We start from the raw sequence: 26,212 nt of genomic DNA, 5'->3' as shown, positions 1-26,212 counted from the left end.
AATGTCTAGTGTACTACAAAAAGATATATGATATTTAGACAATACAATGAAGGAGGAGTAGGGAAAGAAGGAGGAGTAGGGAAAGAAGGAGGAGTAGGGAAAGAAGGAGGATACTTTGGATGGACAGTCTACAGAAATTGTTAGAAGAGAGAGGAGTGAAAGAACTGGGAGTGGTGCTAATAGAGAAGGCTAGGAGCCAAGGGTTGTGGAACAGCATGATTGTCAAAGTCAATCGATATGGAATTTAGAGAGAGAGAGAGAGAGATTGTTGACACAATTAAGAGCTTCCTCACCTGGACAGAACATGCATCCCATGGTGTAAACCTCTCCCGGGTCCAGGCTCTCCTTGACCTCCTGCCGACCCTTCTCAAAGGTCAGGAAGGGCACGCCGTTGGAGCGGACAAAGCGGAAGATGCCCTCTTCCATGGCCTTACCACATGACCTGAGGTCAAAGGACCATTCAAGTCTCTTGGCACTGTTGTTGACCAGCATGACGGATTGGCCTTGCTGGATGTTTTCTGCCAGACCTATGAGGAATATAAACAGGGATGAGGTGAATGATTAGGTGTTCCTAAACTACAGAGTACAGACACAGCAACACACACATGTTTTGTTTTATATTAGCTATTATGAGAAAGATACGCAGTACAGGAACATCACCTGCAGCATAGTAAAGAATTTACACTATATTGATCATCAATATCTTATATGTAATAAGTGCTGGTAATTTATTTTGTGTTGGGGCGAGGGGTAAATTCACATAATTATCAATGTATTATTCCACTATGAATCATACATAAGGAAATCTAAAAAAAATTTGTGTACTTTCACAATGCATTTTGAATACCTGTTTGTAGGGTAGGGGAAGCTTATATTTAGACACATGTGTAGAAAATGTTGAGGTAGTTGTAAGATGAATCTTGGGTTCATACTAGATATTATAAAATGATGAGTACAAAACTCTACATCAAGTGTGGTAAGAAAGAATGAACAACATACCCATTTCCAGGTATCCTGAAGGCAGTGTGAAGGACAGCTCTGTGGTAGAGATCTGCAAGGGTTGCCTCATGGCGGTGGCTATGATCCTCCTCTTGGGCGTCGACACCGCCACCACCACCGGGCGTGGTGCTATGATGTGCTGGATGCTCTTTGAAGATGGGGCCGGGGTGGGAGGGAAGGGGGTGCCTTCTGGGGTGGGAGCCTCGGTCTGGTTGATGTTTACAGGCATCACAAAGTCGTAAGAGGCTACCTCGGTGGGCTTGAACTTGAGCTCACAGTCGATGGTCTGCTCACCGCCCACCGTGACCTTGTACACACCAGGGTTCATGGTGTCTTCAGACTCTGCAGGAGAAAGAAAATAATTCAATTAATTCAATTCAATTCAATTTATTATTTCATAAATATCACATACAATATATATATTGAGAAGTGTACTGGATCATTAGCACCCAATAAAGCCGATGGCTTGAGGGAATTGGGTGGACCCATAACATAAATGACAAATGTGGAAAATACAGAACATCAAAATTCACAACGTATTAAAATAATGATGATCTCAAGAATAAGTTCTTGTTTACACCAAATACAACCTTTCCACGAGAAGTAAGTAATCACAGCGTGTTACATTGTATTATTACCCTGGTATCACATCGCAATCTGGACAGTCAGCAATTTTGACGGTGTGGATTTATACTTATCTAATCAAATCTATGTTTGCATCCTCCCAGGTACCATTTCGACACCAGAATGGAAAGGATAAAAAAAGATGTATATTAAATACAATCAGTGAGATGATTAACCCTTATTTTTAAGCCTTAGTTTGACCAGAAGAGCATTTTCACTCAGTATTACTGTATGTGACTTCGATCTGACTCTCTCATTTGGTTCAGAGCAGAAATGTTTTGCTTACCTTCCATGACATCTGCATCAAATCTGAGAGAGAAATCTCTGAAGCGTGACAGGTCAAAGACTACCTTGGCTCTGGTTCGCACTCGATTGACAATCTTAAAGGGAACAGTCAAGCTAGATCCACAGTATACACCTCCAATCTGGAAAGATGGCTGTAGGGAAAAAATATTCATGTGTAAAAAAGAAATGATGATTTTATAAATTGCATCAAGAATAGCATCATTGATGTTTTATTGCAATACTTGTCTATACTGCCTCATCAGTGTTTCGTATGATAAGAATACACATTTACATAAATGTGTCTAAATTTTTTTCTCAAAATGCAAATATGAATAGCAAAGTAATAATAATAATAATAATAATAATAATAATAATAATAGCCTAATAGTCCACTCCAAATTTTATTAAATCGAAACGGAAATTCTTTTTGCCCAATTGATCGTGAGCCCGGCAGCCACTGAACAGCACCAGATCGACGTTGCTCTATCCCTTATTGTTTAACGCCAAACAAGGTAGCAACAACTCCCATCTTTTAACGTCTTTTGGTATGACGCGGCCGGGGTTCGAACCCACGACCTCCCGGTTGTGAGGCGGACGCTCTACTGAATGAGCCAACACTCCGGTAATTCTATACTTTTCAATTTGTTGCTAATTTAGGGACAGAGCTTATTTTCTATCTAAAGGATCCTTACATCAAATAACATTTGGTAATGACACAAAAATGGACATAGCACATGCATATAATTTTCCTGCTGCGTCTAATGATTATTTAAGTAATAATTCACAGGGGCAGATAATGAAATGAGGAAAACTGCTAGAAAAGGTTTGAAGAAAAAATTGCTTACCACATTGATGTCGACGAGAGGAGGTTCCACCGTTCCTCCCATCCTGAGTTCAATCGTCTTCCACCCCCTGATGGCAACCTCCAGTCTGGTATCAAACTTCATCACTGCGCTAGGAGTGAGATGAATCTTGAGCTCTGTGGTCCCGCCCACTGGTACCACGCCCTGGACCGGTGATACGTTCAGGCCGGGGACTGGGTTTGGATCTACAACCTGTGGGAGAAAATGGGTGCAGAAGGGATTGTTAATAATAATAATTACACTTATAGAGCGCTTAATACGGGCATTTCTAAGCGCAAAGGTGGTATTGTCTAACTAAGTAAAATTATTCAACATGTTCAATAGCTTAAAAGCAACAAAATAAAATATTACTAATATAATACAATTCAGAAATAGGAATGTAATGCCAACATGGACCTTCATATCTATGTATCTATGTCCCTTAGCTTAGAGGCTGTTGGGGCAACAATGAAATGGACCTTGAGACACAGGTTCTTCATAACTTCCTGTCTTCAACTGTTCTAGCTAGCTGCTCAAATGACATTCCCGTCCACTGCTTGATGTTATCAGTAACATATGGATCACACCTTCATATGTAAGTCTTTAAAATCAATTAAAGTCTACTGGAGATGCAACTAGAAGGGTACTCGATACCATCATCATTTGACTTGAGTGAAAGGTGTCAACATAAAAATAGTTTTTAGCAGGATTTTTTGGGGGAACATTGTTGTACATTTAAAACCTAGACCCTTTAATCATGATAAAATTGATAGTGGGTTCTTGTATAGCGCTCATGTCTGTCAAACTTGACACTCCTGGCGCTCCACAAATTGTTTCTCTTATCACTGACTTTCATTATGACTCTATATAGTAACAAAAATAACTGACACTAATGATCAAGATTGAAACAGTCAAACAGTGTACAATGCTAATTAATAAGAATCAAAAGAATTACCACACAGGATGCGAGGCCAAGAAAACAAAATGGTTCAACCTTCTTAGACTAATTAAAATTGTTTATACTGACCTGAAAGTATGCATGGTTGATGCTGCTGTTGTGTAGTACAGCAGTCCTAGTTGTAGTGAGATGAAGAGGAACCTGACCAAACAATACCCTTCTCTCCATAAACATCACTTGGGTCACTCCAAGCTAAAGAATGGACAGGCAAAACAACATTAGACAATTAATTCTAAAAGGGTTGGGAAAGGAAACCTGAGTATTTTGCATCATTCATTATTTGATTATGTTGGTAATGCTGGCAACATTTTAATATCATATATTGAATAATTATTTGCCAGTTGGAATTCAATACACCATAGCTATCAGATAAGTTTTGCGTCATTATATTAAGTGGCAAGTTATATTTGTCCATTTTGCATGTTCAGATTCCAATTTCATTCATTAAAAAAAGGAAATCAATAATAGCAGAAGCAGTGAGTTCATCTTCAAGAAAACATTCATAAAAAAATATGTGTACAAATTAGATAAGAGGGGGGGGGGGGGGGGGGGGGGGGGGAGATATTGGTACTTTACATTTCCACATAGTCTTCAGTTCTAAATCAAAATATACTAGTTCAAAAATAAGGAGAAACTTGCATCAAACCCCCCAAAGTTTACAATTGAGGGTGACTTACATCAGCCAGGCAGTTGAGTTTCATGGTCTCACCACCATGCACCTGTAGAGCAAACACACCGTCCTCTGGGGCATGGTAAGATGGATGAAAGACCACCTCACATTCTAGATCCTTGAAGGCTTCAACAGTACCTGTAAAACAAACGTTATCAACATCCAGCATTAGACGAACCAGTTGTGTAAATCACAGAACGTACATGCACGTATCACTGTAAAAATTAGCCGATGATACAAATATATCCATGAGTTGGGGACACTGCCTTCTCCACTATAACAAAGAGGTTATATTTTTCTACTACTTAAAAATTTCTCATATGCATACTGAAATCTATGAACTTTAACTTGAAGGTATCTCCACTACTTTATATATTTATTTAGACAGGGTGACTCATTATCACCAATAATGGTGGTCTTCCATGAGGCCCTTTTAAACTACTAACCTGTCACAGATGATACCATTTGATCAAACAGATTCCATCGTTCATTAAAAATGTATATTTTACACAAATTTGTGTTTATATTCATGTATGTACTGTATATCGATTATGTGTAAAATATCACAAAATATTTATCTTGCTCATTTTTTTTCTCCGTCTTTTTCTGCCGAGTCTTTATTAATTTTATAATTATATCAATGTATTAGATAACAAAACTTGTTTAATATATTCTCGCTTACGTACTAGTCGACATTTTTACCTTTTAATTCATTTATTTTTTGTTGTTGTAATTTCAACTTTTTTCAGCCTCATGGCTATTATTTTGAATATGTTTATTATCAACACTGGATCAATGAAATATACTACAACACCAAACTAAACCAAAATACAATACAATAGAAGCACATACCTGTGGCTGGTCTGATAGAGAATGCTGTACCTCTCTCTCCTAGGATGGGTTGCCATGTGAACTCAGCAGGATAGTTCCTCTTGTTCTCAAGACGGATTACATCCCGCAAACCTGACAAGAATAATCAAAATATTAATATGACTTAACAATCATACCCTCTTACTAATTCATTTAAACCATCATTACATTCATCCCTCTCCTCCCGATTCATTTGCCCTATTATACAATTGTTTCAGACTTTCTTTAGACTTTCAATTCTTCATTGTTCATACAGTTTTAATGTACCGGTATGCATAATTTCCTCTTGGTCGATGCATTTTATTTTCTCTCTCTAACTGTCTCTTTCTCTCTCTCTCTCTCTCCCTCCCTATCTCTCTCTCCCCTCTCTCTCTTACTCTCTCTAACTCTAACTCTCTAAGTCTCTCTCTCACTCTCTCTTTATGATCTCTCTCTCTAATTTTTTTTCTTCTCTCTCTCTCTCTCACCGTCTGTCTCTCCCATTCTCTGTGATGATTAATCTTCGTACCTGCTTCAGCGGGCATGCCTGGTGTAGGGGTTAGTTTTAGCAGCTCAGTAGAGAGCTCCAAGGCTACGGGTACTACATCAGCATACACGGTCACATGATCACGATGGTGGCCGTTGATGGTGTACTTCACATTCCTATAGCAACAGAAAGAATTTATATACTCATCGAATATCGTCATGGTCATCATATGTCTCAAGAAACCAATGTACATAATTATCTTCATTTTTTGAATTTGTAGACAATTTAAAATCTTAGAAGACAACATCAATACTGGTATTGACTTGGACAAAAATAAAAATGACAAATATTACACAATACCTGCTACAGTAATCAAGCATTTTTTTTTAATGATTTAATTAACTGAAACATTTTGTTCCTCACCTCTTGTTAATTTAGTTACAAGGAATACAATCGAACTTGGTTCAGGAAGTATGGTATTTCCAAACAAGTCTATGTCATAAATAGTATAACGCATGTAATCAAATGAAACGTGATATGAATATAATCATATTTTCTCAACATAAATCAAAGTTACTACAGCTGCCTAATCAATAAACTATTGTTCTCTGTATGATAAAATAAAATATGTTTGAATACATGATTTATGAATAATCAAACTCAAACGAATGATACATTTAATGACAAGATACCAACTTAGGATTAGCTACAATGGAAAGTAGATAGTGTACCTTGTGAACTTTCCCCTTGTGTTGGACTCAAAGATAAGAGGAAGCTCTGCCTTACAGTTGGGTGGAACTACCTGAGAGAGGGGGCTAGTCTGTCTCAGCTCACGACAATCAATCTATGGAAAAAGAAAATAAACAAACATGAGAATAATGATAATAATAAATTATACTGACTTTTGAAACACATCTTATTTACATTGTAATTTAATCGTATGCATTAACGTAGAAAATGTAGAAAGATACAGAGTAGACATGGTGGGGAGTTTGAATAAGTGACAACATATCAAAAAAAGAGAGATAATGTGAAATTTACAGGTAAACTTTCATAAATTCAAGAACAGTTTAACATCCTCAAGACACAGAAATCGAGGTATGGTAGAATTCCAAATTTGTTTTCTCCCTACATGAATTACAAAAAAAATAGAATTGGATATAAAGACATCTTTTCCTATAGTCTGCTTCGCAAGTGAAGAATTTCTTCTCCTCCTCCTCTTTGCATTATGAGCCATTTAACAACATACACAAGCTTACATCCAATAAACAGAAACTCAGGGATACCGTATATTCTTAAAATTGTTTGTATACCGGTATACATATCTATATATACTAACCTCTACAACCACATGAATAAACTGATCCAGATTGTTGATGATGTTCATCTGTCTAACACTGGTGGACTTGAGACAAACTTCACTGAAATCAATCGTTGGTGGTCCTGGTGGAATACAAAGAAACAGAGAGATTTCAATTCAAAGTGTCTCATTCTAGATGCACAAACATGTACATTCAGCAACTACTGGGTATACAAGAGAGAGCTAAGTTCATTGTACTTTTCACCCCAAAGTAGACTAATCAACATAAACAATTCCTCAAACATTTTATGGCAGTAATGTGAAAACTAACAATTGTACTCTTTCAAAAAGTAAATTAAAATGAAAAAAAAAAAAAGTCTTGTAATTCGGGAACAGAAATAGAATCCTTTTTTTAATAATTGAATTTTGTTATATTTCCTTATAGTGCCTAAATTAAAAGTCACTGATATTTTTTAAATTATTATTGTTTATCTATCTGTGTGTATCTATCAAACTCAGCCTAACGGCTTTGTGCGATGAGATACACACAGGCTCAACTCGAGTGCGGATAGATCGTATAATGAACTCATGCATCATTTGTATATAACTCACCAATGACTAATTGGTATAGCTCTTGAGGAGATAAGACCTTCTTGCAATCACTTTTCTCCTGTGCCGTCATTGGTACAGCATTGAGTCCTCCTGTACTAGGTTGCCTGGTGGAGGATAATTCTCGGTCACCGAGTTTCTTTGAGCTCAGCATGTCATAGGGACCATTCTCTTCAAACGGAGCAGCTATTGAACAAATAAGAAGAAGATTCTTGTTTAATGTAGAAAAATTTGGAGTCATGAAAATCACTTATTGTTTTCTATATTGATCTATAAATATCACTATGCCAACACTGACAATGAAATTGATAATTTTCCCCATAATATCAGCATACACATGTATACAAATATGAATGACAAATTGCAGTTCATTTATGAAAACATGGAAGTATATGATTTTAGGGCTTTCTCAACTAAATACATGATGAAATTCAAAACAAGTAGCAATGACAATTATATTTTACTTTCCTTGATTTGCCTTTGAAATGCATTAATTCTTTAGATTCTATCACACTTTATCCATACTTATCACCAATAACGAGGGGCGATTTAAGTGTTGTAGCTCTATTTCTCTCTACTTTCAGTGAGTAAGTAATAACTTTGATGGAAACATTAAAGTTTCTCGGACCTACAGCTTACATCAAGTAATACACAAGGTAGGGAAAAACAAAGTTCAATGGATATATCTCAACTCACATTTCGGTATTTCATTGACTTCATCAGCATTGAGTTTAGGAGGGCGGAGACCAGAGGCAGGCTTGATACCAATCTCGGCCTTGTTGTTCAGTTCCTTGAATTCTCTGCAGGAGACGAAGAAAAGGATGAATTAGTTATACCAGTACTTAGTAATTAGTATTACCCTAAAAAAGAAAAGGTTATGCAATTCATGTACATAAATCTATTTTCATCAAAAGACATAGAAATAGTATACTGCCCCCCCCCCCCCCCCAAAAAAAAAGCTTTCTAGGTTTAGCAATTAATTCACTTGCATTCTGCAATGAATATGCACAGTGATATGGCACATGTATTGCTAATGATGTTTGTATCACATAGGATTATATTTGAGGGTTTGGACAATATGCTACTGAAATAAAATAGTATAATATCACCCAGGAACTAATATACAATATAGGTGTAATGTAAGAACCAATATGTTCGCAAATTAGACTCACAAGAAACCTTCAAACCTTTGTTACTTGTCATATAAAACAAAATGTAGTTCTCACAGGTATATTTACTACCATATTTAACGGTGTATTAACCGCATTTTTTTGCCGCCAAAAAAAATTCAAAGTCGGGGGTGCGGTTTATACACCGTTAATTACGGTACTACTACATGATTTTTTATTTGAAGCATAATTGGTGAACTTACTTTGCTTTGAGTTTGTTGACTCTCTTCCCTCTGTTGTCTTTCAAGTAGTCATTGTATTTGTTCTTGTGAGCCATGACATCTGCAAGTTCTTCTTCATCATAGGCATAGTCAGGATCCACATAGGTGTGTCTCTCTGTCTTGGTGAAGATGGTTCTGATAGAGATAGAACAGAGAGTGCAGGAGTTAATACTTCTGTTTTATATATGAAATATGCTCAAACAAAAATGGCTCCAAACCCCATATGGCTGACAAAATAAAGCCTGGAGCAAATGTCGCAAGAGCAAGTGACAGGTAAATCATGATTCGTAGGTGAGAAATCTTGAATAAAAGACTTGATGAATTTTGCAGAGCAGTATTAAACATTAAACATTGTCTACATTTCTTCAATAAATGGAAGGGTTGTTAGGGCATTTTAGGTGACAATAGAACGCTTATGTTAAAAAAAAGTTGATAACAAATGCCATGCTAAGTCATGCAATATCTTGCTATGCAATGCCAATTCCCTGTAATAAACTAATTGGTAATGTACCATTGAATGCAACTGACTGAAATGAGAATTCCTTTTATTTCTGAATCGCAAAACAAATCATCATTTAATAGGAATGACATATTCAATTCAATTCAATTCAATTCAAAAGAATTAATTTCCGTTAAAAAACAAACAAATAAATACATGTGATAAAGTACAAACAGTTTAAAATATACAAATCATGAGCATTATGTTAAATTAATTTAAACAAACTGTGAAAATGAGTAGAAGGAAAAGGGAGCACCTGTAGGAAGCTTATGTTAGCTTGTTGATTCAGGCGTCCAAATGAATCAAATAATTACACAGATATAATAACATAATAATGAGTATTGCGCATATCTCATTATCTAGGCAGTGATTACAGCTAGAGCACATGTAATTCAATCCAGACAGTTTAAAATAAAACAAGAATTGGAATGCAATCATAATTTTCATGAGAATTGCTCCCTTACTTGTACTGCTCTCTCCTGTAACTTGGTCGTATACTCCTTGCCCTATCATTTGGGTACGCTACCAGGGCGTCGCCGTCTCTAACATGACCAGCGGACTTGGTAGAATGAAGTCCTTTGGTTTTTGTAGATCCTAACATGGCTGCCCGGGGCTCATAAGCCTCTGCCTCATTCACTTTGACATCAATGAACTGACCTACTTCTCCTACAACCAGTGGTGTGATTCCTAGGAATGACAAAGTAAGGTTACAATTATGATTAACACGACTAATACATCTTTTTATCTAATTTCGTTACACATTTGGGAATGAGGAAACAGCTCATATAGTAAGGAGCACTATTGGCAAACATTCTACAGATACCTTTTAAAGATACATATGTAGTACAAATATTTTTTTATAAAAAGTAAAAACATTAAAATATGCCTAATTTCACAAGTGGAATTTGTAAAATACCTAATACAAATGTGAAGTCAATATTTTGGCTAATTGGTCAACTTCAGGTGGGGGAGGGGGAAGGGGGCGATTAGTCGTATGCTAAATTTAGTTTCAAAGTAAAATTAATTCTTTTACATTTTTTTGTAAATTCTTGTCAAAGATTATCTTACCACAATCTAAAAGCAGCTAATAAATTTGTTTTACTCTGTTTAAATCAGCCGAAATACAAGGGGTAAAAAAAGAATCTTTTCCTTTGGTTTTCTGTTTGTTTGACTTAAAAGAAAAATGTGTATCTAAGATGTAAATGTTACATCTGGAATATGAAAATACTACACTACTCTGTAAATTTCGCATGAGGAATACCTGGGTTGAATTTGGGTTCCAGTTTCTTGAAGACAGCATTGCATATTCCTTTGAGTGATACATTTAGAGTATGAATAGAGGCTTGGATTGTACTACTAGGCTGGATCCAGCCATTCTCGCCTTCACGTTCATCAGCTAGTGAGCCCAATACATCAATGATCTGCAAAACACAAACAAAATATCATTTAGAAATACAAATATGCATGGTGCTAAGAAGAGGGATTTCATCATTTCTATAGAGTTACTTTCAGTACTGATCATATTTTTGTTGTTGATCATTTATTAATTCTCATTATTTTAAGAGTAAATGGCATTAATGGGATAGGCATGCTGGTAAAAACAAAGTGACAGCTCATGAATTAGAGGAGAATTCTGCCTTATCATAATGATGCTTTAATATATCAGGTCAATTGAGTAGTTTTCACTTCAAGTTCTTCAAATCGTCCTTGTTTTCACGAGGTGACGGTAGTGAGGAAAATCGTCACGCAAAGTGAATGCAATTTTTTTTCACTACCGTCACTTCGTGAAAACGGCGACGAAATAGATATGATTGAATACAACATGATTAAAATTAATAACTGTTATTACTTGTATGTATCCATGGAGATATTTACAAGGTATGTTATTACCAAACTGTTGTTATATTTTCTATTTTTAAGAATACCAACTCTCTCATTTGTATCACTGCTTCTTTTCTTTAACTACATAATCAAGAATGTTAGATGCTTTCATTCCACATGGTTGATGAGCAGGAAAATGAAAGAGAGTGCAAAGACGGTAGAGTAGAATAAAAATTTATAAGAAAAATATATAGGAGGAAAAGTAAGGAATACATGCGAAACATTAAACAACAAAAAAAAACATATGAGAAAGTAGACTAAGAAAGAAGAACAACATAAAATTCACAACAGAATCATTGTGGTCTAGTGGATAAGTCACCTGACTGCAAATCACAAGGTAGGGGTTCAATCCCCGTCGCGGCACTAAAGTCCTTTGGCAAGACATTAATCAACATTTGCCACTCTCCACCCATGTGTAAATGGGTACTTGATATGCTTGAGCGCTAGTTATTTGGCAGCTCGGCTATAACCAGGGTAAAATGTGTAAAGCGCCATGAGCGTCAGAGCCTGGCGGATACCGGAACTATATATATATAAAAGTGCGAGAATTCTCAACTCTGACATGACAACTACAGCTACGTCTCACGTTCCTAGACCATTTTCTTCACGCCTATATATATATATATATATATATATATATATATATATATATATATGTATCCATATTATTATTATTATTTTTAACAAACCTGTTGCTTTTTGAAGGATCCATACTGGTTTGGTTTGAAGGAGAAGATGATATCCAGAGCCTCGCCAGGTCTGAGCTTGCCAAACGAAGGAACCACAGCGAACTGTGCCACCGGCTGGAAGACGAACGAGACCGGTAACATGGTGGACTCATTGATGAGGCTACAGAGGGTGTCAATATGCTCCCCTTGGGAACACTCTCCAAAGTCTAGACTGGTCTGGGGTGCGAGGCTGAGGAGGACCGGTAGCGCTGTGCCTGTGATGGCCACCTCCAATGTGGTGACTGTACAGGGAGTAGAGTGGGGGGGGGGGGGGGGGGGGAATGGTTAGAATGTAAAATCAGAATTTAAAAGGTTCAAGTTAATCTATAAAAACAGTTGTATTTCTCTAGTTCATGCTATCAATTGACACATTGGAAAAGATCAATAGGATGGTATTCTGCATATAGTAACTTTAATTTCATTTCTGTGAAGGGATTGTAAATATTATAGCTATAGGTTATTGAGCAGATATCTTCAAGGCTTATCTATCTGCGTATGCTTCCACCTATGAATTAAGTCGTTATCCAAAGAATTATCATGATGTAGATTTTGTTATGACAGTTGACTTATCTATCCCTACAATATAAGTTTCCAGAACCCTGGATCCTTCCATGCTGAGAGAAAACATTTCTAACATCTTTACAAGCATATCTTACAACTCATAGTAAAGTACCATATTTGTGCAAATATAATAGACAATGAAAATGATATAGTTGGTTCATTTCCAACAAAGATATATGAAAGAACGCGTAATTCAGTGTCAAATCTGAGAACGATTCCAGTAAAATACATACCCTCGTTCGCTCTGCGATTGTCACTCTTTTCTCCATCTCCAAAGCCACTACTACTGCCCACGACCGTGATGTTCATGTAGAGGGCAAAGTCCTGCCTAGGCGGTGGGCTTGAGGTTCCCTTCCATCCCTGGCTTGCCGTGTCATAGCGGGGACTGAACCTGAAGTACAGAGGGCACCTCTCATAGGGTCTGAGCTGCCCCTGGTTGGGGAGGGTCTTGACCAGTGTACTGACCGGGCAGGTGTTGGCTTTGACCTTGTCCAAGCCTTTGGTAGCCAGGGTAGCTACCGTGGTCTTGGTGAGGTCAGTTCCCTATAAATAAAATAAACAAACATTTCACATTTACATTATCCTTAGAACTGCAAAATAAGACACTCCCACCAACTCATAGAGCTTTGATATATAATCTTATTTAGTAAATGCCTGCAAGAAGCAAGTTTTTGTACCAGCCTCTTCATCAGGTTGATATATGGGAACATCATCTGCAAGGAAATGGCAGTTGACTGAAAAATGAACTGGGGTGGTATTCTGAAAAGCTGGCATTTTTTTCCTTCTGCACTAACTGTATGCTCAGCAACTTATGTACAATCATGCCAATCATAAACGATTCGCCATAATTTAGATTTGTCATGACAAATAACATGTCTGTCCTTATTCAAATAAAACATCATTTTTAAGAATACCATCTCTTATCTCCTTGTATCAGCAAAGGCATAGCATTGAGACAGAGAATAACAATTCACACAAATCACTTGCGTCCAATATAGTGGCAGAATAGTATTAAAATTAAGGAAAATAAATAAAAAATAAAAAAGACAACTTACAGCTTCAGTACCCAGAGCATCTTCCTGCAGTACCGTCACAAAGTTGATTGGATCTGGACCATTGTTGTAGAGGTAGGCCAGTCTTGTCTTGTCAGTACCATAGTAGGTACTACCAAAGGGCATGCATTGAATGCTATCACCAGACCGAGGGTCAATCAGCTCAAGACATCGGTCAACCACGTTGGCTTTCAGTTGGAGGGTCGTGGCATCTTGCGCTTCCAGGGTAACACTGATTAGGAGAAGGGATTAAAAGAATAGAAATGTTATGATGGGGTCTTAATGATGTACATGTATCTGAAAGTAATTACAATTGACTCACAGCTGACAATTTGAGGCTGTTAAAATGATAAGGTTTGCGGTTTAAAATTGTCTATTTGTTTGTTTTACCTGTATCTAGCTCTAATAGACAGTGATACCGAAAGGTTTCCGCAAAGAGGTTTTATGGTTTCCCAATAATTTCATAGCAGATGACCCAATAATAAAATTAAATGAGACATTGCATGTATATTGCTTAATTTACCATCTCAGGAGAAATGTTTTCTATAAACTACAGAATTTAGACATCAATAGTCTGAATTGCACAAAATAAGATGGACAAAAAAAAGCATTCCAACAAATACCTTGATGGGTATTTGCAATGGAGAGATTTAAATGCACTCAGATATCTATGAAAAAGCCATACTTAGTTAAAGCGATACTTCAGATACATACTTCATTGTTCATTTTTTATCATCTATCATGACGTGAAAATACTTACTCAGCTTCTTCATTGAGTTTCCCACTCTTCTTGGAAACAAACTCAATCTGAAAGAGATTAAATAATGAATTGGAGTTGGAAAATCTAGTTCATAATATTCCTTTACAATTGATATACAGCTGTGCTTCTCCTTAATTAAGGAAATAATTATAACATAATGTTCAACTTTAACCTATAGTACATATATATCACAATCCATCTATATTTCAAATACTGTGTAAAACTTTGTAAATGTACTGTAGGTATACCATACTAAATTCTATAAAAAGCATAAAGGTTTGTTGCTTACATATACTGTTATTATTCATTCTTAGACTCAATCATTTGATTCCAAAAGAATTCATTAAATGCAATAGTGGCGATAAAATAGTGAAGAAAACAAGACAAGATAGCTACTCACCTTAATTGTCTGTACAGACTTGGGCTTGACAATGCCTTGTAAAGGGAATATTGTGAAGGGCTCGTTACCAGAGTACTTGATCTTAAACATGCCAGCCAAGGAACCATGGTTGTAGAGAGATATCTCTTTACTCAAAACCTTACTGTTGCGAACCACGGTCCCAAAATCAAGAGGGCTCTCAAGCTCTAGCACCGGCTGGGGTGCATATCTAGAAAATGAAAATTAAGATATACCAAACTGCATGATTTTGAGGTCAACATGTACAGTACCTGACAAATAGTGTTGTTATATTTAAATCATGCCTCATGTCAAGGTTGACACTGAAAGAACCAAGAAATAGAATTTACAGAAAAGAATGAAAATGTACAACTGGACAAGCAGGGTCTTTTCAGCAGCAATGAATATGATTAACAGACAGAGGCACAATTATGTGTACAAAAAACAAACAAAAAACAATGCAAGCAAGCAAACCAATTTGTAAAGAAAGACTAAATATGGCCAATTAACAAACATTTGTAATAATTTTTGCAACTACAGTGTAGCTCATCAGGGCAAGTATGCATTGGATATCTCAATTCTGATTTTTCTGGTTTCATGCAACAAAACATTTCACTAAGTTATCTTATCAAAACAAGAGGCTGAATAGAATATAAGGAGTTTGGATGTACTCACGCTGATACGGGCACTTCAATAACATCCTCATCTACCAGCAAAATAAGCCTGTCTTGGTAATCTCCGACTGCATCTGATCGGTATTCAACTGTTGCTGTCACCTCTAGTCCTGGTGCTATAGGTTTAGCAGGATTACTCACTATTAGCTTGAAATTCTGCAATTTAAAATATAAACACAGCACACATTTAATTCAAGTCTACCCACAAAAACGGCATGAAACTGTATTTGATTTTCTCATTTCCAAATAAGTGGAATGCAATACTCTACAGAAAAAGTCATGCTATAAAGTATAATTCTAACTTCTGGTTGGCAAGTTGACTTTCACATTTTTCTTTTCTTAATAACTATCTTGTATTTCTAGCAATAATTTTAAACAGGATCAGAAAAATGTGAAGGTAAAAACAGATCACAGCTACATCCAAAAACGAAATCTGATGATACCCTAACCTTTTTGAGACCTATTCAGACTACAATTGCTTGTAAACTTCTTCAGATTATTGTTTGAAATCAACCAACTGATTAAACATCCTGTCTAGACAAACAACATGGCCCGAATTCACAAAGGAGGTTTGTCGACAAACAAGGTTTATGTATGTCATATGATGCATTTTGACGCGTTTTTTTTACAAACCTGGTTTGTAAATAACAAAAGGAGGTTTGTCGACAAACCTCCTTTGTGAATTCGGGCCCATATGGTTATAAATCAATAATGACAATATCTCAATAGACCTAGGCCTAGATCTAATTCTTCATTGATAAAGCTTAGTTTTATTGGCTTTAAAGGGGATAAATTTTCTAGTTTCACTCAACTTCAGTATTGATTATGGGAAGTGGAATATTACTGAATTAGCTTTCACTTTGCTGCAACAAGTAGAACAAAACATGTTGTTTTGCAGAATGTAGAATCTAGATTAGATACTGGGTGAATAGACTAGGCCTATATGAGTTATGACATTACAAAACTCACTTCTTCACTTTGTTTTTATTTTCTTTTAGCTGTGAAATTAATTTAGGACACCCTTTCTTCTTCCATTTTCACTTTCACTCTCATTTTTCAAATTTCAGTTTCACTCAGTCTCACTTTCAGTTTCACTGCAGATTCAGTTTAACAAATTCAAGTTGCAAGCTCCTGATTTCAGTCTTTACAGCAAATAAATAAGTTCATTTTCAGATTATGACAATCATGACAATAGATTCATTACGACTCTTTATAGTCAACCACCGCTAATTCGTTAAGTCTGACACCCCGGCCCGGAGCCTTAGCTAGCCCCCGCGCTAGCGGTTCGTCGTACGTTTCTGCGCCTACTGCGCTGGCTTACATTTGTGCTGGGTCCGTGGAACTTGATCTGTCTGCTGCATTTGCTGATATTTTTGACTGTCACAGTTTGGCAATGTACGGTGTTTGCTTCTGCATCCAAAAAATCTATAACTGGAGGTATGATTCTCACACCAGCTATATCTCCATCCATCTTGAATCCTTATTGATACAAATATTTGGCTCTTTTGGACGTATTTACAGCATTGTTTTAGTCCTTTTCGTAGGCCATGTACGCTGCCATTTTCGTTGCTATCAATCGTAACCAAGTAAATTCATGCAGTCGTTTTGATTATTTCTTTTTGAATCTTTATACTGAAATTCATTTTTCCAATTATGTTTGTTAAAAAATTATATTTATCGAAAGATTTTAATATTTTATAAATAATTTGAGTTAAAAAAAACTTATTTCGTATTGTTTTACATAGTTTGTTTGAAAAATAATATAAATAAACTGCTTGACAGCAGGCGAATATTAAAGGTGAATGAAATGTGTAGGGTTCACTACCAGTTTACGTTCACTACACAACTACGTGGTCATCTCCCAAATTCTGTCTCTCTGTCTCTCTCTCTCTGTCTCTCTGTCTCTCTGTCTCCCTGTGTCTGTCTGTCTCTCTGTCTGTCTGTCTGTCTCTCCCCCCTCTCTCTCTCTCTCTCTCTCTCTCTCTCTCTCTCTCTCTCTCCCTCGCGCTCTCTCTCCCCCTCTCTCTCTCCGTAGTTCCCCCGCCCCATTGGAAGAAATAGTTTGATCTCACTCATCAGGGGCATAGGCGTAACTAAAATATAGGGGTATCGTGTCCCTCATCTAAAGACAATTAAATAAAAAAAGAAGGAGAAAAAATGAAAAAAGGAAAGAAAGGGAAAGGTTTGGTTTATTTCTTAAACGGCCCCACCAGCATGGAGGGATGAGAGGGACATGAAAAAATGATACGACCTTTTCCACACAATCCCTTACATTTTGTATTCATTGATTTTATTTCTCAAAACTCAGATTCTTTTTCGTACATAACATAGTTTATACGAAACTGCAAAATAATTATAACAAAGCTTTTTTATAATATGATAAACGAACATAAATACTACATAGTTCAGTTCATAATTTCACAATGTATAGGACAAAAATATATCACAATCACATAATAGGAAAAGGTTACCGCATAACACAGTTGTATTATATCCCAAAAACTAGAACAAGCATTGATATTTTTCTTCAGAAATAGACTGATACTAAAAGAACAAAAAATGAGTTTAATATTTCTCAACATATTATTATACGGAATTGAAATTATGATTTAAAAAAAAAACATTGCTCTTATCTGTTTGGTTCAGTATCTAAGATATAATATAAGTGCCCCTATTTCTCTCTCTCTCTCTCTCTCTCTCCATGCACCGGGTTGGTTAAGATGGTTAGCGAAATTATATACCGAATACCAGTATCTCGAGAATACTCATTTTTGTTAGCATGTCACACTTCCTTAGGCCAACCCATCATTGTTTTACCTATCGGCCCTATATTTAAAAAAACATGGTGCCAGGGGTGGTGGAGCTATATTCAAAATGAGGGAGGAGGCGGGGGGGGGGGGGGGGGGGGGGGGGGGGGGGGGGGGAGTAATATATCTCGCCATGTTACCTATTGTAATAAATGCCTATATTCAACATGTTTGACAATGAATATTGTTCATATGCTTTGCAGTTTCCTGTAATAATATAAATCTCATTCATTGTCCGCGGTATTAAAGCAGTTGTATTTTGGAACTAAGGGACACTCGAAACGGTGATCACATTATTAACATTTAGCGCGGGGTCCCGCCAAATATGCAACCTGCATTTCTCTAAGTTAAAAAAAGTAGCTGAAAAATAACATTTTGTAAAACTTGTGAAACCTTTTTGGGTCAAAGGCAGTAATAACAAGGGGCATGTTAATTAGACAAGGGGCAGTTGTCAGAATTGTCAGAATTAAAAATGGGCACCTTTTTAAAAGGGAAAGGGCAAACTTATTAGGAAATGAAGCCTGTTTTTAGATAAGTGCCCCTTTAATTTAGAAAGGGTCTTTTAGGCCCTCAGTTTTAGTTCTTATAAAACTCATAACTAAAACGGAGCATTTTTCAGGCTGAAAAGGGGGCACTTATCAGCAATGAAATGGGCGTATACTTATAAGAATTAAAAAGAGGCACTCTTTCGAATTGGGAAGGATCACTAATCTTTTGTAAATAGTAGCACTGTACCCAGGCGCGTACGCAGGGGAGGGAGGGGGGGGGTAGGGGTAAACCCCCCTTAATTTAATTTTATGTGGAGAAAAAAAAACATCAAATTTTGTTTTTAAACAAATATTTAAAAAATGTGCTCTTCCCCCCGCTTATTCGGCGGCTGGCTGAGTCGTTGCGATTTTCAAATTTAGCCCCCCTCGAAAAAAATCCTGCATACGCCCCTGACTGTACCTCCATTACCCCTCCCCTGCTCCTGCCTCGCCACACCGTGACCCCATAAACATTAGTACACTGTACAAAGCCGATACCGGTATGGTACAGAAAATGGTGTACAATGCGTAAACGCGTTCGTTCAACGGGGTCATTGCGTAGCAACAATCCAAACAACATTGATCCGACCTGCAGCAGCTTATCATCTGCCCGGAAAGAATAAGCATTATATTTCTACCAAAAACTAACATAAAAGCACGAAAATGGGGATTGATTACTATGAAATGCTTGCCTTGACTCGATCGGCAATTGATGCAGATATTAAAAAAGCGTGAGTAATTTTCTATCTATTTTGGGAGTGGGAATTGTGCTCGGACTGAGAACTGGTAGAACTGGCGAGTAGCGACTAGCCGCAGCAGTTGGCCCCTAGGCCTAGCACCGGCGGGCTTTGCGGCCGTAGTCGGTGTGTGGCTGCTATTTTCGGTGTAACGAAAACTTGGTTAACAAATCAAATGTTGTCTTCAATTAAAGGTCTGTGCTATATAGGGCCAGGCTTTAGTCTTAGCGGTCTTAGAGTTAGACAGGAGACTTTTTTCTTCTTCTCATAGACTCTAAATAAGAAATCTAGACATTCAACTTCAATCAAGGGCCGACTGACTGTGCGTGTCAGTGTGTGAGAATTTAATGGTAAATTTATTCTTGAAACGGGTAGATCTACTCTTGTCTGTCTTGATGGAAAGTGGTGTTTGCTGCCTGTTTTGTTAATTGCTAAACTTGTACTTTTTTGTTTTTCATCAACTGATTCTTTGTTATTAATTTGTCATTGCTAAATGCTAGTGCTAGCTAGGCCAGGCTAGTCTAGTCTAGGGTTCTAGATCTACATTAATTTAGACTACAATTAAAAAGTTACCAATTGCAATATGACTTTTTTTGAGGATGCTTTAGCTTCATAGACATGTGACATCTAACTTCCATAAAGAGCCATTTCTGCAAGAGACACAGAATTGTGTATTTGCACTTACACTGTGTTCATTGTGTGAAATAATTTTACTTCTCTTCCTTCACTTTAGCTACCGCAAGCTCGCTTTGAAGTATCACCCAGATAAGAACCAAGAGATCTTGGCACCAGAGAAATTCAAACAAGTCTCAGAAGCTTACGATGTTCTCTGTGATCGTAAGTACCGATTCATCAATTGAAAACATACCTTTTCTTTCTTTCTCCGTTTTCATGATCTCTATTGAAAAGGATCCTAAAAGGGATGAAGAAAAAGAAATGCTTCATATGAATGCAACCAAGTTGTACTGTACTATTTTTCTTGTTCGTTGTTTCATATTTCCTTTTTTTTGGGGGGGGGGGGTGAGGGGGGCTCTCACAAAATGAAATGTAATGAATTTAAAAGTATAAACATCTATTTCTTATCAAAGTGAAACTTTCAGGAGTGTGGATTTTAAAAATAAGCTAATTTTTTAAATAAAAATAATGCTTTTATGTATTTTAAGCTTCATTATTCTCAAATTGAATTACATATACATGTACATCTACATCTACATTGCAGTGTGTATTGACTCTTCACAGGTACATGTCATCAGTTTGTTTGTTCAGTGACAAAATGCATACTCAAATCAAGATGATTTTTCTTCTCTTTACAGCAAGGAAGAAGGCTGTCTATGACCAGTTTGGTGAAGAAGGTCTGAAGAATGGGGTTCCTTCTGGAGCAGATGAAGATGGCGGAGCCTGGACACAAGGCTACACATTCCACGGAGACTCACACAAAGTCTTCAGGGAATTCTTTGGTGGAAACAATCCATTTAATGGTGAGATTCTATCAAGGCATGAGGCAGTAAACTTCTTTAAACAAAAGTTCACTGCAGAAAAATTATATGGACATGAGCATAGTCTACTTTACATTTGTGTGTCTCTAAAGACACAGATCAGTGCCATATTGCTATTTTCTTTTTACCCCCCAAACTGCCTCTTGAATTCATATACACAATACTTTTGCTGCAATGTTTGTTTTGTTTGTTGGTATGTGAGGCAGTTTACTGATTCCCTGTCTAAATGAGGCTGAAGTAATATCTTGGGATATATTTATAGTTTATTTGAGAAAATAATTTGTTTCAATCAATTTAAATCTCCAAACAGGAAGTGCTTATCATGTTAATTCAAATTTCATATTTATGTGTTGCTAGATGTATGTGCTTTGTCTGAAATTCATATATTGCTTAACAATTTAAAAACAAATAATATTTGTCTTATGACATTATTGCAGTTGTTGATTTTTGTTTCATATGAATAATTTGTTTTTGTAGAATTTACCGATGGCGTTGATGGAGACCTTAGCATGGGGTTTGGTGGTCTGTTAGGGCGGGGTCGAAACAAGCAGGATCCTCCCATAGAGAGAGACCTAGTCCTATCTCTGGAAGAGATCTACCATGGTTGTACCAAGAAGATGAAGATTTCAAGAAGAGTAAGTAGAGATTAGTGGTCTATTAGGTCAGGGCTGAAAGAAACAGGGTCCTCCCATAGAGAGAGAGAGAGAGAGAGAGAGAGAGAGAGAGAGAAAGAGACAGACAGACAGGCAGACAGAGAGAGAGAGAGAGAGAGAGAGAGAGACAGACAGAGACAGAAAGGGAAAGAGAGAATTCCTATCTCTTTAGGAATTTCTGTCATCATTATTCAAAGAAGATGACAATATGAATGAATGAAAGTAATATCTTTTGGGACGTTGACATGCCCACGTTTTCTATGGATGCAATCTATAGACAATACACTATCATACCAAAATCAAAGTTTGTTCAATAAGTTGTGTGTTGCCCCTTTTCTCACAAGTCATCTTCAGGATGTGTAGCTAAAGGATCATTTCTATGATTTCCTAGCCTCTGTAAAAAGTATGCTGGTCCCTAATATAAAGTAATAGTGTTATATTGAGAAAAATTTCAATTATAATTTCATAATCATACTACAGTTTAATCTTTTTTTTGGTTATTTTAGTACCTTTTTAACAATGTAAAGGAGTACCCATACTAGTATACTATTCATGTAGATTCTAGAATTTTAGTGGATAAATCCATGTACATGTATCTAATTGAGCTTCTTGTTCTCTTTGATTATTAAGGTAATGAATGAAGATGGGCACACATCAAGCACAAGGGACAAGATCCTCACTATCACAGTGCACAAGGGATGGAGGGAAGGTACAAGGATCACCTTCCCGAAGGAAGCTGACCAGGGACCCAACATCGTACCTGCCGACATCATCTTCATCGTCAGGGATAAGCCGCATCCTCGCTTCCAGCGGGCGGATGATGATCTGGTCTTTGTGTCCAGGGTTCTCCTGGGCAAGGCACTGACTGGCTGCAGCGTAGAGGTGCCAACCCTGGATGGGAGGTTGCTAAATGTTCCCATCAATGATATTATCAAGTACGAAACCTATCATAATGATTTCATCTTTTGCACTTGACCTTGAGCATTTAATTTCTGATGGATTTGGCACCTTGCTAATCTTATACATGTATATGTATCATTTTTATTTGAGAATTAGAGTAATATGATACACCAGTAACATTGATAATTTTGTGTAATTACTTAAACATGATGATTGGAATCACACATATATGTTAGAGGGAACAGAGTTAAACATATAAGTAATTTTCTTGATTTCTATATGTGCAAGATAGGCCTTAATTTATATAATTGCAGTTCATATAACAATTTAGATCATTAACACATAGTGTTGTATGTTATTGTTGCGATCGTTCTGAATGGTGGATCCGACATTGCTGGATGAAACTAAATATTTCCAATGAAAAAAATAATAAGTTGATTTCGTTAAGTCAGACGTATGAAGGTATGAATACAATTTGATTAACTGCCAAAATGAATGATAGTGGTGAACATTCCTGTGGATGCAACATGTAAAAGTAGGCTTGCAATACTTATCCCTGTTTTTCTTCTTTTCTATTATTACAGCCCTGGCTACAGGAAGGTGGTGCCTGGTGAAGGTATGCCAATCTCTAAGAACCCCGCTCTGAAGGGCAACCTCATCATAACCTTTGACATTGAGTTCCCACGGCAACTGACTCCAGACAAGAAACAGCTCATCAAGGATGCTCTCTTATAAACTCAACCTTAATGCAGGTTTCAGCAATCTGAGTTGATTCATCTTGGAGATAATAGGACGTAAAAGCCAATTGTGCATTCATGGAAAGTCTTATATCGTCCGTTGAGAGACAGAAGGACATTAACTCTATATGTAATAGAAATATGCGAGTTTTAATATTTATGTAGCAAAGATATATACGTCCTTCTGCCTCAAAACATATGATATTTACATTCAAACATTGTCATTAACAATTGATTGAATAGAATCTTGCAGGATTATTCTTTATTTTGAGTTCAGTCGACCTAATTACCCATAGTCGCCATTCAGGGGCCTATCCCTCCATTTTTCTGCATATTTATGAATTTTGAATAAAGTTGTTGAACATGCAATTGTACCTTGGACTTTGGAAATCACTTTCCACTTTCAAAAGAGTAACATAATATGATACATGCAGCATTTATTTGCAATTTTCTGTATATTATTATATGGAAAATACCCTAATGTATTACTGTATATATTGTAAATATAAATAAAGCTGTTATTCATTGTAAATAAAATGTGGAATATTCAGTTTAAACACAATCATTGCTTCATACTGTTTTCTTTATGATGTATTATATCTCATAGATATAAATCAAAGTAGCTGACACACACTGTAAGACCAAAGTAGAAATGTTGGGAACAGATTGTGTGTTTGTGTCATGAGTAGTTATATGTGAGCGAAAGAGATCAGGGGGTGGGTGGAGAGTGAGAAAGAGAGAGAAGAGGAAAAAGGAGAGAGAGAGAAAGTAGACATGTTGGGAATGCAGTAGATTGTGTGTTTCATGGGCGTTTGTATTAGAAAGAGAGAGAGGGGGGTGGAGACAGTGGGGGAGAGAAGGTGCAGTGACATATAGGTTGGGTCCTGGTCCCGGCCCCCCTACTCGGTGTTATTTAGGGTACGCATATGCATGTTCCCTCCTTTTGAAAACACCCCCCTAAGTCTGGTGTGTAAAGTCAATACGGGCCAGATTTTTGTGTACTAAGAGCCGGACTTTAGTGCGTGAAAAGTACCCCTTTACCGGACATTTTGGGAACATGCATTGGGCCGGGGTCCTGGTATATATACTGAGGGGGCATTATAAAAGCCACGCATATATTTGAGGCTAGGGGAGACATGGTGTTGTGGGTAGGGTCATGTTTCTTTGTTCCTTTACCTTTCTGTTTTTATCTCTTTATTTCTTTTCTTTACCCCATTTTATGAGGGATGGATCAACAGTATAATCGAGCACCCCTTTAACTATATCCACATATATATGCCACTTGAGAGAGATTAAAACAATACTTCTTTCAAATTCAATGGGGTTGGGGAGTAAGTGAGAATTATCAAATTCTAAAGTTGGGCAAGATTTTGTTATCTGGGGAAAAAAAGGAAATATAAAACAGTGAGAACAAAATATTAGTGCCCATTATGCCCTGTAACTTGGGAACAAACATCCTAACCGAACACTCAAATACATACTACGTGAACCTGTAGATCGTTGGAGACGAGGTTGCTCATTGCATTCCGCACGATTTATATTTTCAATTTGCAATGTGTGGGTGCTATTGATCGAGCGACACCGCGACCTAGCTTCAAATCACGCCTGTGCTGCCCCGACCGATATACCGTACCGTACCGCTGTATTGCAGTACAGTGTAGTGGCAGCTAGCTCTAGGAGGTACCAGAGAAAGACGTAGAGACTAGAGTGACTTTGCTAAAAAATGAACCGCTTGAGTGAGGTAGTTTTTCCTGTAAGTCGAGCAGTAGGAGAGGACGATGATTCTGATGAGGAGAGTCAGAGGCTTGTAAACCCTGATTTGTAAGTAATTTTATATTTACAACATTTTCACATCTCTGATCTTTCAAGTTACTTGCATGGCCATGGGTGGGCATGGGCATAAAATTAAAAAGCCAAGCAAAATCATATTACCCCCTCCATGATAGTTGGGGCTTGAATTTTTATTACTATAAGATTTAGAAATTAGAGGTCCAGAGCAGAGGAATATGATTATCATTAGGGTCTATTAGTATTATGCATGAGTGACATGAGGTGGTAAGGAGCACTAATTTTTTCTTCTGGCGGGAGGTTTTCTGGCGCTAATGTAGACCGAATTTTCCGTCTCTTTCGTTCGTTAGCCTCTTATTGGGGTAGGGTCGGCTCTCTCTTTAGAGACGGAAGCCGTTTATACACATGTCCTTGCTAACGCCACGGCCAGTTCTGGTCGTAGCGTTTTGCCCCCAAAATCCCCCAAAATGTCATTTTACCTCGAGCATGTTATATTGTAAATTAGGCCTAGGCTATAATAAATCAGTTCCACTTACCAACTTGACTGAAATAATCAGTTTAATAGTCCCTTTTTAGGAAATTATGGGTCAAAATCGGAATCCATGTTGAAAAAGATTTTCAAAATGGATTTCGATTTTGACCCATAATTTCCTAAAAAGGGACTATTAAACTGATTATTTCAGTCAAGTTGGTAAGTGGAACTGATTTATTATAGCCTAGGCCTAATTTACATTATAACATGCTCGAGGTAAAATGACATTTTGGGGGATTTTGGGGGCAAAACGCTACGACCAGGACTGGCCGTGGCGTTAGCAAGGACATGTGTATAAACGGCTTCCGTCTCTAAAGAGAGAGCCGACCCTACCCCAATAAGAGGCTAACGAACGAAAGAGACGGAAAATTCGGTCTAGCGCTAATGTAGATGCGTATCCGTTTATATCAATTTTTTAGCAGTTTAATATCCATTCTTAGCAAATGGATTTTAGCCCAATTTTTTACTAA

At 37.0% G+C, this 26,212-nt stretch overlaps 3 protein-coding genes across 3 annotated transcripts in view; 2 read left to right on the top strand and 1 right to left on the bottom strand.

The window, feature by feature from the left end:
- Positions 1–17,153, bottom strand: part of LOC578750 (cilia- and flagella-associated protein 47) — a 46,609-nt gene extending 29,456 nt beyond the window's left edge. Inside the window, exons 1-22 of the mRNA XM_030995116.1 lie at positions 16,887–17,153; positions 15,567–15,721; positions 14,895–15,102; positions 14,495–14,541; positions 13,738–13,966; positions 12,916–13,225; positions 12,083–12,363; positions 10,774–10,933; positions 9,977–10,199; positions 8,996–9,148; positions 8,320–8,423; positions 7,627–7,809; positions 7,054–7,157; positions 6,446–6,558; positions 5,757–5,890; positions 5,231–5,341; positions 4,386–4,516; positions 3,778–3,900; positions 2,754–2,963; positions 1,910–2,060; positions 1,000–1,341; positions 294–527 (exon numbers count right to left, since the gene is read on the bottom strand). Coding sequence (XP_030850976.1) covers positions 294–527; positions 1,000–1,341; positions 1,910–2,060; positions 2,754–2,963; positions 3,778–3,900; positions 4,386–4,516; positions 5,231–5,341; positions 5,757–5,890; positions 6,446–6,558; positions 7,054–7,157; positions 7,627–7,809; positions 8,320–8,423; positions 8,996–9,148; positions 9,977–10,199; positions 10,774–10,933; positions 12,083–12,363; positions 12,916–13,225; positions 13,738–13,966; positions 14,495–14,541; positions 14,895–15,102; positions 15,567–15,721; positions 16,887–17,036 — 3,856 coding nt within the window. The 5' untranslated portion in view covers positions 17,037–17,153. The remainder of the gene's footprint in view (positions 1–293; positions 528–999; positions 1,342–1,909; positions 2,061–2,753; positions 2,964–3,777; positions 3,901–4,385; positions 4,517–5,230; positions 5,342–5,756; positions 5,891–6,445; positions 6,559–7,053; positions 7,158–7,626; positions 7,810–8,319; positions 8,424–8,995; positions 9,149–9,976; positions 10,200–10,773; positions 10,934–12,082; positions 12,364–12,915; positions 13,226–13,737; positions 13,967–14,494; positions 14,542–14,894; positions 15,103–15,566; positions 15,722–16,886) is intronic.
- A 2,297-nt stretch (positions 17,154–19,450) lies between these two features.
- LOC593917 (dnaJ homolog subfamily B member 13) lies at positions 19,451–23,982 on the top strand. Its single transcript, XM_793372.5, has 6 exons — positions 19,451–19,630; positions 20,370–20,473; positions 20,950–21,114; positions 21,610–21,767; positions 22,416–22,720; positions 23,270–23,982. The coding sequence occupies exons 1-6, from the start codon at positions 19,563–19,565 to the stop codon at positions 23,418–23,420; spliced, it is 951 nt and encodes a 316-aa protein (XP_798465.1). The 5' UTR covers positions 19,451–19,562; the 3' UTR covers positions 23,421–23,982.
- A 933-nt stretch (positions 23,983–24,915) lies between these two features.
- Positions 24,916–26,212, top strand: part of LOC578937 (proteasome assembly chaperone 1) — a 29,703-nt gene continuing 28,406 nt past the window's right edge. Inside the window, exon 1 of the mRNA XM_030995115.1 lies at positions 24,916–25,243. Within this exon, the coding sequence (XP_030850975.1) occupies positions 25,146–25,243 (98 nt within the window). The 5' untranslated portion in view covers positions 24,916–25,145. The remainder of the gene's footprint in view (positions 25,244–26,212) is intronic.

The sequence above is a fragment of the Strongylocentrotus purpuratus genome, unplaced genomic scaffold (genome assembly GCF_000002235.5).
Source record: "Strongylocentrotus purpuratus isolate Spur 01 unplaced genomic scaffold, Spur_5.0 spur5_scaffold_21, whole genome shotgun sequence".
Lineage (NCBI taxonomy): Eukaryota > Metazoa > Echinodermata > Echinoidea > Camarodonta > Strongylocentrotidae > Strongylocentrotus > Strongylocentrotus purpuratus.
The sequence above is the reverse complement of the archived record's forward strand: the minus strand, read 5'-3'. Positions and strand labels throughout refer to the sequence as shown.

Coding starts and splice junctions, on each gene's coding strand:
- LOC593917 (XM_793372.5), top strand. CDS start 19,563: ATGGGGATTGATTACTATGAAATGCTTGCCTTGACTCGATCGGCAATT. Junction 20,474..20,949: donor TTACGATGTTCTCTGTGATC/GTAAGTACCGAT, acceptor TTCTCTTTACAG/CAAGGAAGAAGGCTGTCTAT. Junction 21,768..22,415: donor AGATGAAGATTTCAAGAAGA/GTAAGTAGAGAT, acceptor TTGATTATTAAG/GTAATGAATGAAGATGGGCA.